This window comes from Falco rusticolus, chromosome 7 (genome assembly GCF_015220075.1).
Source record: "Falco rusticolus isolate bFalRus1 chromosome 7, bFalRus1.pri, whole genome shotgun sequence".
In the NCBI taxonomy this organism is placed as follows: domain Eukaryota; kingdom Metazoa; phylum Chordata; class Aves; order Falconiformes; family Falconidae; genus Falco; species Falco rusticolus.
The window spans coordinates 69,948,013-69,961,885 of NC_051193.1; the positions used below are offsets into that span (position 1 = coordinate 69,948,013).

At 37.6% G+C, this 13,873-nt stretch overlaps 1 protein-coding gene across 1 annotated transcript in view; it reads left to right on the plus strand.

The window, feature by feature from the left end:
- Positions 1–13,873, plus strand: part of MYBPC3 (myosin binding protein C3) — a 64,397-nt gene that overhangs the window by 31,616 nt on the left and 18,908 nt on the right. Inside the window, exons 17-26 of the mRNA XM_037396098.1 lie at positions 271–436; positions 1,347–1,453; positions 1,769–1,798; positions 1,955–2,091; positions 3,530–3,607; positions 4,872–5,031; positions 6,094–6,198; positions 9,729–9,917; positions 12,036–12,170; positions 13,345–13,512. Of these exons, the coding sequence (XP_037251995.1) occupies positions 271–436; positions 1,347–1,453; positions 1,769–1,798; positions 1,955–2,091; positions 3,530–3,607; positions 4,872–5,031; positions 6,094–6,198; positions 9,729–9,917; positions 12,036–12,170; positions 13,345–13,512 (1,275 nt within the window). The remainder of the gene's footprint in view (positions 1–270; positions 437–1,346; positions 1,454–1,768; positions 1,799–1,954; positions 2,092–3,529; positions 3,608–4,871; positions 5,032–6,093; positions 6,199–9,728; positions 9,918–12,035; positions 12,171–13,344; positions 13,513–13,873) is intronic.

Sequence of the window (13,873 nt, forward strand, 5' to 3'; positions counted from 1 at the left end):
ACAGCAACTTAATAAGGGGCATAAGGTTTGATAATAAAGGCCTCAAGAACTCAGACCTGCGTGCTGGATGTAATAGATACTCTGATAACAACAGGTGCTTAGCTATCAATCCTGTTAAAGCCCTGCACGCTGTGGATTTCCCTTCATATTTCACTCTTCCACAAACAGCTTGCTCAGCCCTAGCCCTTTCTATTCAGTAAATCCACACCATTTACTTACAGAGCTATTCCGATTTTTTGATGTGTGTATCGATTATTCTCACAATATCAGAGAAAAAGCTGGAAGTTTATCAGAGCATCGCAGACCTGACAGTGAAGGCACGCGACCAGGCAGTCTTCAAGTGTGAAGTTTCTGATGAAAACGTGAAAGGAATCTGGTTGAAAAATGGGAAGGAGGTGGTCCCAGATGAAAGGATAAAGATCTCTCATATCGGCAGGTAAATCTTGTTTCAGAAATCAGGTACAGTCTTGGGTACTGCATTACAATCCACAGGAACTAGTATCTCAGGGGATAGGAATATAAAATAAGACTTCATCCTGGCTCCAGCTAGAAGGAAAATAAGTTTAAAGCCTTCTCATATGCAATCGACATAGTCACAGACTTGCTTTGGTATGCATGCAGTCTTTCAGTGTTGGTACGTTTTGCATGTATGGCAGCAGAATGGCATATCAGCAGAATTCATTCTTTCCTTGGTATTCAATCTAGAAAACACCTTGTTGATAACTTTAAAATTAGAAGTAGTATTTAGACAGATTAAGATAGCACATATGCAGAAACCCCTTCACGAAAACGAGCGTTTATATTAACGCATACAGTTGTGCAATTCTGTGCTCAGGTTTCTTCGCAGTTTAACTACTACTGAAAATGGAGACCAAGGAAATTCAAAAGATACATAAACATTACATGTTAGGTAAAGCTGTCCTTGGTATTCCTTTTCTGTATTGTTTTGAATTTACAGTACTACAGGGATGGAGCATTAATTTTTAGCTTATTTTTCCAGAATTTATTGCAGTCGCAATCTGATGAAATGAAACCAGTCAGCAGCGTTACAACTGCCCTTGTAAGGGGAAAGGACTGGACTAAAGCAGAGAAATTGCTTCCTCTGTTCACACTAGAGGATGCATTTACCTTGATAAGAAAAATCCATTCATATGCTGACATGGATTTGCTTCAATACTGAAAGTACAGCAGTCTACAGTCCTGGTGGTTGTTGACTTGATGGTAGGGCAAGGGGAGAAGAAACAGCAGTGTCTGTTAATATCCTATAGCCTGCATCTTGTCTTGTGAGATAGTACGGTTTCTCCTGGAGAGGTAAGGGAGTGGACTATATTTGTTCACGTTTCCAGAATCCATAAGCTAACTATTGAGGACGTAACACCAGATGACGAGGCTGATTATTCCTTCATCCCTCAGGGATTTGCTTACAACCTTTCAGCCAAGCTCCAGTTTTTGGGTAAGTTATCTTCAGAATAAGTCATGGGAATTCCAGAGATATAAAATTATGGCATTAATCATAGTCATACCAGGAAAAAGCACACAATCTCTTTCCTGATACTTCAACATAAGCAACATTGCTTTTCCCTGTTGTGTTATCATTATCACGTTGTTTTACAGAGCTTAGTTTCCAGTTTGAGTTAATCTGTTGATGTTTATGCCTTATGAGGTTTTAATGATGAACAGTTTTAACATTACTTTGTGGGTGTAGATGCTATGTAAATTCTGTTTTCTGATCTGTTTCTCCTATTCCTTCCCCCACTTTCTTCCCCAGAGGTCAAGATTGATTTTGTACCAAGAGAAGGTAAGAACAGTGGTCATTATTTATATGCAAGTAAACATGCTTTCAACAGCAAAGCAAGCAAAGTATTTTCATTTTTAATGTATGACTCTTCACCTTTTTTTCCATACAGAATACTCAAACTATATTTAAAACTTATTTTCTCTGCCTTTCCTATAGAACCTCCCAAAATCCACCTTGACTGTCTGGGCCAGTCCCCTGACACTATTGTCGTGGTGGCTGGGAACAAATTGAGACTGGATGTTCCCATATCAGGAGATCCAACACCCACTGTCATCTGGCAGAAAGTAAACAAGGTAATGCATAACCCAGCACAACAACTGAGGCAAGGAAGGCACAATTAATTTACAATTCTTAGTTAAAAGTATTTTCATCTTGCTTCTATTTTTCTTAAAATCCCCAGGAAAAAAAATATGTATCTGCAATGCAGCTGTTTGGGATTTAGCTCTTTTTGTGAGAGCCGTCCTGAACTGTTCTTTTCCTGAACCGTTCCAAAAGAAGGGGCTGAGTACATATGAGTAGACATTTGTATATGCAGACAGTAAGATACCATACACATTTATTCACTTCCTACCTCAGAGAAAAAGAAATAAGTGATGAGTCATCTCCATCACCTTCACCTGACAGGATGGACATGTTCTGGAGATGGCAGCTTCTTTTTTAATCTTTCTCAAGAATTCTACAGTCAGAAGAAAATATCTTCTTAGCAGACCACTGGGGTAAAACTATTTGGGATAGTGAAAATAGATAACACTTGGTATTTACCTTATCAAGAAAAGAATTTAGAAGCTAGACACAAACTGTGAGCTTCCTTTCTGGCTATATCAGAACATCCCCACCCCCACCATCTGCAGGCTCATGAGCTATAACTAGCACAAAGCACAGAAATACTTTGCATAATATTGTACAGCATCATTACACTTCCCATAGGTGTAGATATAGACAATATACCATTGCAAATTAATTTCCCCAATCTCATTTCTTCGTAATCCTGTTGCATTCTTTGTTCAGGTTAGCATATTTAACAACAGTTAGGACTTTTTTTTCTGCAATGCAGAATTAGTATGGGAACAAAAAAGCCATTTGTCTCTTTTGGGAACCAAGAGAAATTGACTTTTCTCATACACAAGCTTCTCTGACAAAATTATATCAGTGGTGACGGGATATCAGACAACCTCTATACAGTGGTATTTCTGAGGTATGAGGTCTCTATGTGTTAAAGAAGCCAGTCTTGATTTGAAAGATGTATAACATATACTTACTAATGAAATCCTAAACAAACAGTAGCACAGCTTCAGAATATACTGTTTGATGTTACAGACCTGACTATATTTCTGCGTGCTAAAACATCTAAATCAACTTACTATCCCGTTGTTACAAAAAGAAGTAATCCTTATTTTCATAGTTAGACAAGATGAGTAACTAGTACCACATCCCGTTACAATTCTACTGCAGGAATGTCATGTATCTTTAAGCTGTAAATTTGGTTTTGCTGACTTATCCTCCCCTTAACTCACTGCAATCTGATACATCTGTTTCCTTTTCTGCTTTTTACATTTGCATAGTTTATTTCCTTTCCAGGTTAGCTTGCCGCCTCACTTTGCTCTTTGCTTTCATCACACCTCCATACTGAACCCCCTGCTTACAAACCTATGGACCGCTCTGTCTTACAGAAACAGCTTTACTGTTCTGCTCAGACTTCGCTTACTTTCTGGCATTTCTTTGCTTATCTAGAAAAGCAACCTTGTTCGAAGCAATGATGATTCCATGACTCCCTCAGAAAACAGCAGTGATACAAATACTGATAGTAAGGTAAGTTGCTTATGATTTATGCAGACACACAAATATGCATAGCATCTTCCAGATAAAAGGTCACATTCAGAACGAAATAAAATTGAAGTCAATAGATATTAAAACTGGTGGAGCAAATAGCACATCAGGCCCAGCGTCCTGCCTCACAAAGGTAATTACCAAACACTTTGAATGGGCACAAGAGATCTGGTGAATAATTTTGGAGTAAGATGCTGATCAAGGAAATATTTTTAATCACTGCCACGTGGTAGATTGATTAAGAGGAATCAAAGCAGTTATTTGAAAACTCTTCTAAATGTACTTACAAATATTTATCTCTTTTTTTTCCTCCCCTCACTAACCTGTAAGCTTCAATAATAACTAGAGGGGAAAAAAAACCTAGGGCAAAATCTTACAGGACACTGGAAAAGATGACAATGGATCAAGAGAGTGACTATATGCATAACACAGTGAAAGAGGATTTTCCACAAGTTTCTATTTTTTCCAGAAGTCTCCATTTTTTTCATAAATACTCTTTATTTTAATAGTCAAAAATACATTTATTACGCAGCAATAAACCTTTCTCAGGGATAGGGTTCTGCTGTATTCATCACTCTTCAGGCGCATATGCTTTCTAATAGTTCCTGTTCTAACTCTAAGATAAGCAGACACATGAAGGAAGAAATGTGTTATAAGTGTACAGCAAAGTTGTGTTCATTATGTTTAGACCTCAGCTCAGCGAAGAGTAAGAAGTAACCTATATGACACTGAGTGACAGAAATCACAGGGATGCCATTAAAAGTTACAAGAAACATGGTAATTATTTTAGAGGGAAATTGTTCAAGTCTATGCTATCTGATGCCAAATGTAGATACTGTTGATCGGGAAGGTTTGCTCAATCATTTAAATTTGCAAAACTTCTTGAATTTACATAGCACCCAACTGTTATCCATGAAACTCTTTACATCGGTACTAGCAGCTATCCCAAGCAGGAATTTGTGGAAGTACTGATTAATGTCATTGAAACATAACTGGGCATGTGTAACTAGCAATGAATCTTAACAAGCTGCAGACTTTCAGAGCCAATTTCCCCAAATGTTTTTTATGTCAGCCACTTAGTCTATATTTTCTCTTCTGCATACAAGTAGAACTTGAAAAACCTTGTAACTTTTCAATAATTTTTATAATGTTCAATGACTTGAAGATTTTCACCAGCTTACACACTAGGCTCATCAGACTATCCCAGCAAAACTTACAGTGACTTTGTTACTTTCACCGCCCACAGCTTCTGTTTGAGTCTGAAGGCAGAGTTCGTGTGGAGATGCATGAAGATCACTGTGTTTTCATCATTGAAGGAGCAGAAAAGGAGGATGAGGGTGTATACAGAGTTATAGTTAAGAATCCAGTGGGAGAGGATAAGGCTGATATCACAGTCAAAGTTATCGGTAAGTGAAGGAAGGAAACAACCAGAGTATGAGAGCATCTTGAGTTCACTGAAACCCACCCTCCTCAGACTGAGGCAGCTTCTGATTTTCAGTTTAGAAAAACTGAAAAGGGTCATAAAGGCAGGAATACTAGCAATCACAAAGTTTAGCAGAAGGCAACTACCTGTGAAAAACACTTCTGTCAAGAGGTAAGAGAACAACTCCCAGCTGAAATCTATGTACTCCCTTATGTATTTCCAATTTCAAGTGATCCTATCATTTTATAAATGACATTCCATTCTGAGGTATATGATTCATGCTTGTCTGAGATAAAAAAAATTCTTGCCATTTTGTTGTGGTTTATGTTTTCAAGCAAAGATCACCTTATTCTATAAGCAGTAAATGGTTAATAGAATAGAGACATCATGATTCTGATATAAACAGATTGCCACTACAAATCACAGAACAGCAGGTGGAATATGATTTAGAGTTATTAATTTTTATAACATTTTTCATATTTAACTGTTTATACCCTGCCACACATGTGACAAAGGGTCAGCTTATAAGCAAACTCGGAAATAATAAAAGAAAGTTACTTTCAGCTACAGTATTAAAATTCAGAATTCACTGCTTAGGTGAATAATAAGTTTCTTTTCATCTTTTATAAATCCTAAATCAGGACATTTGCCACTAATATCTCCAAATAAAATATGAGACATGTCACCATTATATTCTATATAAAGTTAATTCTAGAGAAAATAGGAAACCCTGGAGCAAGCCTTTTCTTACAGAACAGTGTCACCTTGTTACCATACATTTTTTTGTGCAAAAAGCTGATTATTCAGCTCCCTTGTCCTTTCCAGACACGATCAATGGTGTTTAAAGGAAAACCAACCTAACACAGAAGCACCAAAGAGCAAGATTCACTTTAGAATAAGATAATACATCCTCAGTTGTACCCACTATTGCCGACAGAGCTGTATCAATATGATAAAGAAAAAGCATTAAAGAAACCTATTTAATTGACTTGTATACAGAAACTGAAACAGTAACAACTCTCATTCATTCTCACACTTTCTTCAGATGTTCCTGACCCTCCAGAAGCTCCCAAGATCAGCAACATTGGAGAAGATTACTGTACTGTGCAGTGGCAACCCCCCAAGTACGATGGTGGGCAACCAGTACTTGGTAAGAAGTACCAAAATACAGTCCCCAGCAACCTTGCCTGTATTTTTTTGTTGGTTCTTTACAACGGCACAGGATTCTCCGTTTACTCTAGGGAAGGCTGACCCTCCACAGCTAACACAGCAAACATTCCAACTAGGTTCTGGCCCTGCAATTTTAGGGAGAGGGTGCCCCCTACCAGCACAATCTGAATCAGACAAACGCTTCCAAAAAAAGCACAAGAAGGTGATACCAAAAATAGTTTATGCTAAACATTTTCATTCAAGACTGAAATTGTAGATCAACCTTTGGACCTACCTAGGGATACCAGCACAGATCTGTGGCCACCTCAGTCAGCAACTCCAGTCGTTTGCAACCTCAACCGCTTACACATTACATCTATTTTCTTTTAGAAAGCGACTTCATAATTCTGCTCCACATACAACCACACACCACTGCTCACAAAACACTTTTCAATCATTTTAATGACCTTAAAATCTGTAGTAAAAACCTAGAGGCCATAGTTACCATGCAATACAGGAAATAAGCAGAAGTAATCAAGAATATCTCTGATACCAATTTAAGTTCTCTGCAGAGCATGGTGGTTTCTAGATAAAACTCCCTAGGATCCTAGGAAAAAAGTCAAAATAATGTAGGGTCTTGGCCAATTTTAGGGAGAAATTTCTCTGGACTCCAAATCTAGCCATTCGTTTAATGAAGATCACCAGAATTTGAGTTTCTTTTCAAAGAAATACAATGAAAGCTATATGGGATGCCAGGGCTAGAAGTGTTCTAAAACTCTTTTAACCCCCTGCATAGTATCTGGAAGAGAGAAGTTTGTATTTGCTTTTGGATACTTGGGGTTTATTCACTTCCACAAGAATAAAGTAACCTCATTTACTTCAACAGAAGTTATCTGTGGAGGAATAAACAAGATACTACTGGGCCAGCCCTTTGTGGTTTCATCTGTTCTGGCAGGAAGCAAGCAAGTCAACAATTCAAACTTATGTGCAAAGATATGTACCAATAGCTGTCCCATCACCACAGCCCACCCACACACATCCCATTTACTAGGCAAAGCACATGATTTTGTTTTGTATAGTTTTCAGGACACATACTTTGAAAGTTCTTTATTTTGTTTTCACAGAATGACACTGTTAACGTTCCACTAACTCTTCGCACTACATGAGGAGGTTTCTTCAGTTAGCACAAGGACTGTACTACTAGTAGAGCTAGAACAAAACATCTGGAGGAAAAAAAGCCCAGATGCAGCACTATCCATTCAAACTTTTAAAAGCAAGTTAAAAAGGCAGGGGAAAGAGACATACGCATTCTTATGTCTTCATATTGTTACAGATGGCATTGTAGGCAGTCTGCTACAGTCTTTATTAGCTATATCCAATATAGAAAAGAAATTCACACTCCATCTTCACTGTTACACAAATGGGGTCTCATATACTTTTTGTATTACTAAAGCAGTATCTTTATCTATCATACATCTGTGCATTTGGGGAAATAATCTGCTTTACCAAATGTCACCAATAGTCCCAGTATGGTCTTTTTTTAAAAAATTCCAATTCTGATCTGCCACAATGAAGAAGCATCTCAGTTCTGACAGGAAACTATGGTTATCTAAAATTGCAGAAAACCAGAAACTGAGTTGCTGAAACCCCTCCCAGTCTCACAGACCCTGGTGGAGAAAAAAAAAAAAAAGAAAAAAAAAAAAAAAAGAGGAACATGTCAAAGGAACCATAGGTTCTTTGCTTACAGCATTAACCCTGCTTAAAAGCTACTGAAAACAAGCATGCCAGGAGTAACTTTATACATTAGAAGTAATGATACAACCTTTCAGCTCACCACCACTTGTTTCCCAAAACATTCTATAGACTCCCATACTCTTTTTGAAGTTCAGTGTAGGCAGGAAAGGCTGCTGATGCATGGTGTCTGTGCTATAGCATGTCAACAAACATGCCTGTCATGCTCCATCCCCCATTAGACACTGTGAATCAACTTCCCAGGTACACCAAAGGGACACCTGCAAGTTGATAGCCACGACCTTTGTGAGCAGCAGGGATTGAATCACCAGCACACACTGCTCGATTCATAAATCTTTACAATGTATTTGTTATAGACTTACATTATTGTAGCTGACCACTGTTACAGATTTATCCTCTGTAGACTATGGTAGAAACAGACATACATTACATAAAAATACACTGAATAGTGATTAACACATACCATGTATTTTCTGATTATTCACTCCCTAGTTCAAGATTAACAGCTTTGAGAACAAGTTCTGTTTAAAAGAAGTCTTTGAGAACAAGTTCTGTTTAAAAAAAGTCTTTGAGAACAAGTTCTGTTTAAAAAAAGTCTATATGCATCACATCCAGGCGTACTATCTGCAACACAGAAGCAGCAGAAATTTAACATAGCTAGATGGAAAGAAAGCATCGATAACTTGTAGCATGTCACTGGAAAATAATGTATACAAACATTTCCAATGGGATATACAGCCATTCTCCGTATTAAGGACCAAGAATCACAGATTCCACTCCCAGTTTTGGGAAATCAGAGTTTAAAAGATGAACTGATAACCCAGCCTGACTTAGTCATTCTGAAAAACAGCACAATAGTTTGGGAAAGGCTGTGGATATTGAGGGGGTGAGGGAGGTGCATTAAAGACCTGGATTCTGGGCTGGGCATACAGACTACATCTAAGCTATAATACAGATTTGTTCTGCAGTGCATCCAGCTCTCTTGGTTCTCTGTAATCATACAGAGCATCTGTATTCACTTTCCTTCCCAAGGGAATCTAAGCAAGAAAAACTGTGTGTGGCCAGGACTTGCTCCACTCCACCATGGGACTGAAGCAGAGGTGGGATCTTCGCTGTCTGGGAAGCACGCCACAATTCCACCACTTGGCAATAGACACAGAGATCTAACTTCAGTTCTTTAATAAATCATATATAAATAATAAAAAAGAAAAAAACCACACACACAAAAATAAGTGTTCTTCCAACTAATTTTTTGCTTTGGGAATTATGCTGTTAGTGAAGATCAGTGAATTGCAGCAGAATATAAACTCTGTCTCATCTTACACATTTCAAGGCAATTTCTCTTTCACTGTGGAATTTCTGTGGAAATGCTCTGTCTTGTTTCTTTGCTGTTAGGAGTGAATGCTCCACCATTCTCACCAGAGAGGAATTACTATTTAAACCAGATCTGTTGTATCTATTTTGCATACATCTAAATGCCTTGATAGTAGCGTACAGCATGCAAAATGTGCTTAAAGCCTAATACCAGACATAGAAAATTCTAAATAACTTCTACTCTGAAAAGTATAATTGTTCAGGTAAGAACGTCAGATAGAAGGAAAGTAATGCAAAAGGAAACTGTAGGAAAATACCAAAGCTTCAAACAGTTCAGTTATACACAATAATTCTGAATCACATTTGGCTCTTTCATGCCATTGGGTGGAAAAAAATAGGTGATTTTATTTTTTCCTGTGATAATAATTTGCAGTTCTATTACATCATAAGAGCTATCCTTTTCAGGCTATATTTTGGAGAGAAAGAAGAAGAAGAGCTATCGATGGATGAGACTGAACTTTGACCTTTTAAAAGAGCTAACCTACGAAGCCAAGCGAATGATTGAAGGAGTAGTTTATGAGATGCGGGTTTATGCTGTGAATTCTATTGGTATGTCCCGGCCAAGTCCTGCATCACAACCCTTCATGCCAATTGGTAAGTTTTACCACACTCTATGTTATTTTAGGACAAAACCAAGACAGGACAATTTTTACCTCTTCTCTTCAACTGCCCTTATACCTAAAAAAGAATGTCTTAGGAAAGAGGCCATCAACAGACGGTCTCTATGTTCTACAACTGGCAACTCTATATTCTGTATTTATTCAACATTCTATAATTATTCTACAAGATGGCTACTCTCTATTTAATCAACCTTTTCCTTTGCAATCTTCCTCTTCTCTGTCTCTATTCCCCTTCCTGAGAAGCACAGAGGTTCCAGTTTCATGAAATTGCTGATGAATTTTTAGCTGTTATAATTAGAAGTGTGAGAGGCAAGCTGGATCTGGAAAGGAGGAGAGCTAATTGACAGAAATTTCCCTGTCCCTCTCAGCTTCTGCCATTCCCTTATGGGTGCAAATATCACAGTATCCCACCCAAGTACTCCCTTAATCCTGGCCCTCTCCACAGCTAAAAGGATAGCTGATTAAGAAAATATTTGAGGAATGATTTTCTATAAATAATCCTTCCCAACACAGCAGTGCAGTGTCTCCTGCAGTTCCTGAGCAAGGAGCAAGCTAAAGGAGTCCTCAGGAAGCCTGCCTGCTAAGAGCTTTAGGAAGAAGACCCAAAAAAATACAAACAGCTGGAGACTGAAATGACTAGAGTTGCTGAATCTACAAGTATCAGTGATGGGGGACAGTCTGCTGAAGGAAATAATATGAAAGCAGATGATGCAGTGAAGGGGTCAGAAGGAAAGGATGAACTGCAAGAAGGGTCTCTTAACTCTGGATTTCACACACACAACGGCTGGTCTGCAACAAAAGAGGACAAACAAAAGCCATCAAGCGGAGCTACTGAAAATAAAGGTCCACAGTTTTCATGGGATAGGCAGAGTTTTACTTGATTAAGGACAAAGTTCACACTTACTGCTTCAGAGAACAGGTTTGGGGTTTTGACTGTGTACTGTGTGGCTGTGTATGCTCCCAAATGCCTTCGCCTCCTGGGTGCTGTTCACAGTCCTTGCTGCCATTTCAATATGAAAATTTTTGACACAGCTACAGGAAGGAAACTGGGTGATATTTTTTTCATATTTTTTTTTTTATAACAACTTTGGGAACTAAGATCAATTTCCACCAGTTGCACAGTTTATAAACCTGTACTTAACTTACTTTATTAAATATTTCTAATACATAAAATCTGTTATGTGCATTCAAAAGATATTCAGCTTATAATGCATATACACAGAGTATGCCAAACATACATTTATTTAACATGATTGCTTTTATGCCATGTATACTAACTTTTACATTCAGCACTCTAAGTGTTATCTTGAAAAAGTTACCATTGTTTGCTTTTTAGAATCTATGATTTCACAGTAGCATTTGTATCTGTTTGGAATTCTCCAGTAAGGGCTTTTCTTGATGGTTTTTTAATTAGTAGACAACAGTCATGCTTCAGAAGACCAAATTTAGCTAGTGTTCTTTCTGAACTATGGATTTCAAAAGAGCCATGACACGTTCTGAAAAGATATAAAATAGCTGTATCTAACTGAAACAAAAACTTTTCAGCCCCAAAATATTTTTCTCAGGCATGTCTCTATTGCAAATGTGCAAATCAGAACTAGTGTTTCTGTAAACACATAAACCTAACTTTTGGTCATTTTTCTGCACAGTTAGAGGGAAGTGAGTGAAATGAAATTTTGCCACCGATTAATTTGGTCCTCTGATACTGTACATTTTGTCTAATTACAATCAGGGTGTAAGAACAGCATAAAAATTTTACATATTTTTATTCCTAGACTTTTTTGCAGACTCCTACTGATAATTTCACTCCCTTCTACAACTCTTCTTTTTTCATTGGCTTTTACTTATAAGGGAGCATATGTAACTAGGAACTACTTTAACTTCCTATTCCCCTCCCCATTGTAAGAACCTTATACTGCACTTCTATTAAATGAAGTATTAGGCGTTACATTTTACAATCGAGCTTCAGCTAATTTTTATTAAAACAGACAGTGGTAGATAATTCAGCTGTTAATCACTTGTTCTATTGCCTTTGAATTCTCACAGTTATATTGCTATTTCTCAGAATTTACTTCTATGTATTTCCTTATAGCTCCTCCAAGTGAACCAACCCACTTTACAGTAGAAGATGTTTCTGACAGCACTGTTGCCTTGAAGTGGAGACCCCCTGAGCGTATTGGAGCTGGGGGATTAGATGGTTATATCGTGGAATACTGCAAAGATGGATGTAAGTAAGCATGAGGACTCAGCAGCAGCAAGTGAACGTTATCAAAATACTGTTTCAATAGCTCCACTGCAATATCTCAGTAAATTAACCATATCCAGTATCACTAAATTTGAACTCTAATCTATGACTAACAACCATCACCAGATTACTATGACGTGACTGTAAAACCACAAGTCACATCAACCATAACACAACCCTCACAATCATCATAAACTTTAGTGTAGAAAAATACTAGTGCTGTTCCACAGTCTCTACTATACTTTATAGAGCATTCACAAACCGCATATTTCTTAAAGCCAATAAAACAACATGACCGTAACAACATCAGTCAATCTTTCAAGTAACTTACCTTAGCTCATTTAGTACTTGTGGTCTGGGAAGAGTGTAACTGTACCATATCCACAACATTCAACTTACTGTGATGCTACAATATAACATTTGTGTCAAAAACCCAACAAATGTATCACTTCAGTCATGAAATCTTCTCTGACACTAAGTTCAATTGCCACATAACCTAAACTAGGGGGTTTACAGGGTATGATTTATCCAGAATTAGTTTATAGTCTTTAATGAGATATCATCACAGAATTACCAGAATCCCTATGTCATCATCATAGAGTAATGATGTTATCAGTCATACTTCCGTGTCATTAGAATAACTAAGGAAGCCCTAGAATTCTGTTCTACAGTCTCAATTAAGAAGTTAATAAATCCCAACAGTTGTGTGCTCTATTATTGTTTTCAGCATATGTGGCTCTCACCCATCTGTTTGGACACCCACAGGAGACACGCTTATTCCAAGAAAAATTAAATTAAGGCCTCACTTTCTTGCTAAAAATAGTTCCAAAATTCCCCCTACCCCCCACTAATGAAAATAAATTTAGAGAAGCCATGCAGCTCTAAGCTCCATAAAATGGGACATCAGAGGAACTACCCAAAGATGTCTCACTTGACCTTAGCTGTTTTGAATAACAAAGTGTACATATTCCTTAACTCCATGTGTAAACACACCTTCTAGATCCAGAGTTCTTTCTCCACGTTAGTTTATGCCCTTTTAAGTGTAGTATTGCATGTTAAATTCATTTTACCCTAACACAAATTTACTTTCAATTATAGAAAAGGCATCAGTTTGGAAAAAAAATATTATTACAATAAGCAAATCCTGTACTTGCAGCTACAGAATGGATTCCAGCTCTTCCTGGCCTAACTGAGCGCACATCTGCACTGATCAAAGACCTGGTGACAGGAGACAAACTTCACTTCCGTATAAAGGCTATAAACGTGGCTGGTGAAAGCGGGGCAGCAATCATCAAAGAGCCTGTTACCGTTCAAGAGATCCTGCGTGAGTATCTAGACTGAATAAATCTTACTTGTCTATTTCTTCTGGTCAAAATTTTGCTTTCTGAGTATAACACCCAACTTTGACTAGGTGCCTGATACATTCCGGTTCTAAGAACATTACTATACTGCCCGGGTCTTGCATTTCTAAAGCATAGCTCTTAAAACAAAATCCTACTTGTTACTTTCAAAATATGGGTATTTTACCTCTTGTAAATAGCACTGTCACCCTTTATGAGACACTTTTTTTAGTTTTAGCTCTGTGCTGGAAAAGCTGTTAAATTACAGCAAAATGACCGCAGTGGCTATGGCAAGAGATCACTTTAAATAAAAGCCAGTTATCTATACTTGATTATCCTAGGTTA